General features: G+C 39.8%; 1 protein-coding gene across 1 annotated transcript; it reads left to right on the forward strand.

The window, feature by feature from the left end:
• LOC122027333 (LIM domain-containing protein WLIM1-like) lies at window positions 1-1,110 on the forward strand. The gene is made up of 5 exons (XM_042586278.1): window positions 1-184; window positions 270-366; window positions 460-503; window positions 583-666; window positions 767-1,110. The coding sequence occupies exons 1-5, from the start codon at window positions 50-52 to the stop codon at window positions 986-988; spliced, it is 582 nt and encodes a 193-aa protein (XP_042442212.1). The 5' UTR covers window positions 1-49; the 3' UTR covers window positions 989-1,110.
• The last annotated feature ends 243 nt before the right edge of the window (window positions 1,111-1,353 follow it).

Genomic DNA, 1,353 nt, shown 5'->3' on the forward strand with positions numbered 1-1,353 from the left:
AGTTCCTCGAAGCAGATCAAGGAATTAAGGAGCTAGCAGAGACTGCAGGATGGCGTTCCAAGGGACGACGACCAAGTGCATGGCCTGCGAGAAGACCGTCTACTTGGTGGACAAGCTCACCGCCGACAACCGTCTCTACCACAAGGCCTGCTTCCGCTGCCACCACTGCAAAGGCACCTTGAAGGTTCGCTTAATTAATTGATCAGAAACACTCTCAACATTAATCTTTCAATGAAATTAGCTAGCCTCTATTGGTTTCAAATTTGCAGCTGGGGAACTACAACTCCTTCGAGGGAGTTCTCTATTGCAGACCACACTTCGATCAACTCTTCAAGATGACGGGTAGCCTGGACAAAAGCTTCGACGGTGATGACATTAATTAATTAAGTTCACTTAACCATATATCCTCTCCCTTCAATTCTTCCAACACTTAGCTTGTGTTTGTGTTAACTAATCCAGGGACTCCGAAGGTTGCCAAGCCAGAAAAGCAAGTCGATAGACAGGTACATGTTTGCCCGTTGAATCCTTTCATTAGTTGCTGATGATATATACTGAAACTGAGACGATATTGTTTTAATTAAGAACGCAAGCAAAGTCTCGAGTGCTTTTGCTGGTACCAGAGAGAAGTGCGTGGGGTGCGACAAGACTGTGTATCCAACAGAAAGAGTAATTTTCTGAAGGAATATGTTACATTTTAATTGCAGTACTGTAATAAGTTGAGATAGAAATTAAAAGGTGATGATGAGCCTTTGCGTGATCTGTATAGGTGGCGGTGAACGGAAAGCCATATCATAAGAGCTGCTTCAAGTGCTGCCATGGAGGGTGTGTCATCAGCCCTTCCAACTACATTGCTCATGAGGGGAAGCTCTACTGCAAACACCACCACATCCAGCTCTTTAAGGAGAAGGGAAACTACAGTCAATTGGAGAATGATGATGATGAAGAAGCAGCAGCAGCAGCCACTGCGACACAACCACATGCTGCATAATTATATCGATGAATCTTAAATCATTTGAAGAATGATGTACTCGATTACCTTTTTTTTTTTAAACGTATCCTTGTTTGGTTTATCAGAGCAAATTACTATCAGCTATACAATTTGGGATTCTCCCGGTGCCCAGTGGTGCAAACGAATCTAGCCTCTGAGTTTTGGTTCGGGAAATATATTTTAGTCAAAATTATCAAATTCCAGTGAAATTAAAAAATATTCAATAATTTTTTAATTTGAATTTAAACTCATAATATTTTACTTAATTATTCAGGGATCCAATTTTTATACCATTTTTTACTTTAAAATATATTTAAATTAAGGTCGGAATAACTCCAACTGAACTTGAATTTAAATAATTTTAA

Source organism: Zingiber officinale, chromosome 10A (assembly GCF_018446385.1).
Source record: "Zingiber officinale cultivar Zhangliang chromosome 10A, Zo_v1.1, whole genome shotgun sequence".
Classification (NCBI taxonomy): Eukaryota; Viridiplantae; Streptophyta; class Magnoliopsida; order Zingiberales; family Zingiberaceae; genus Zingiber; species Zingiber officinale.

Excerpts from the sequence above, each read along its gene's own strand:
- LOC122027333 (XM_042586278.1), top strand. The coding sequence starts at position 50 with ATGGCGTTCCAAGGGACGACGACCAAGTGCATGGCCTGCGAGAAGACC. Across the intron at positions 185-269 it reads ACTGCAAAGGCACCTTGAAG|CTGGGGAACTACAACTCCTT; the intron begins GTTCGCTTAATT and ends TCAAATTTGCAG. Across the intron at positions 667-766 it reads CTGTGTATCCAACAGAAAGA|GTGGCGGTGAACGGAAAGCC; the intron begins GTAATTTTCTGA and ends TGATCTGTATAG.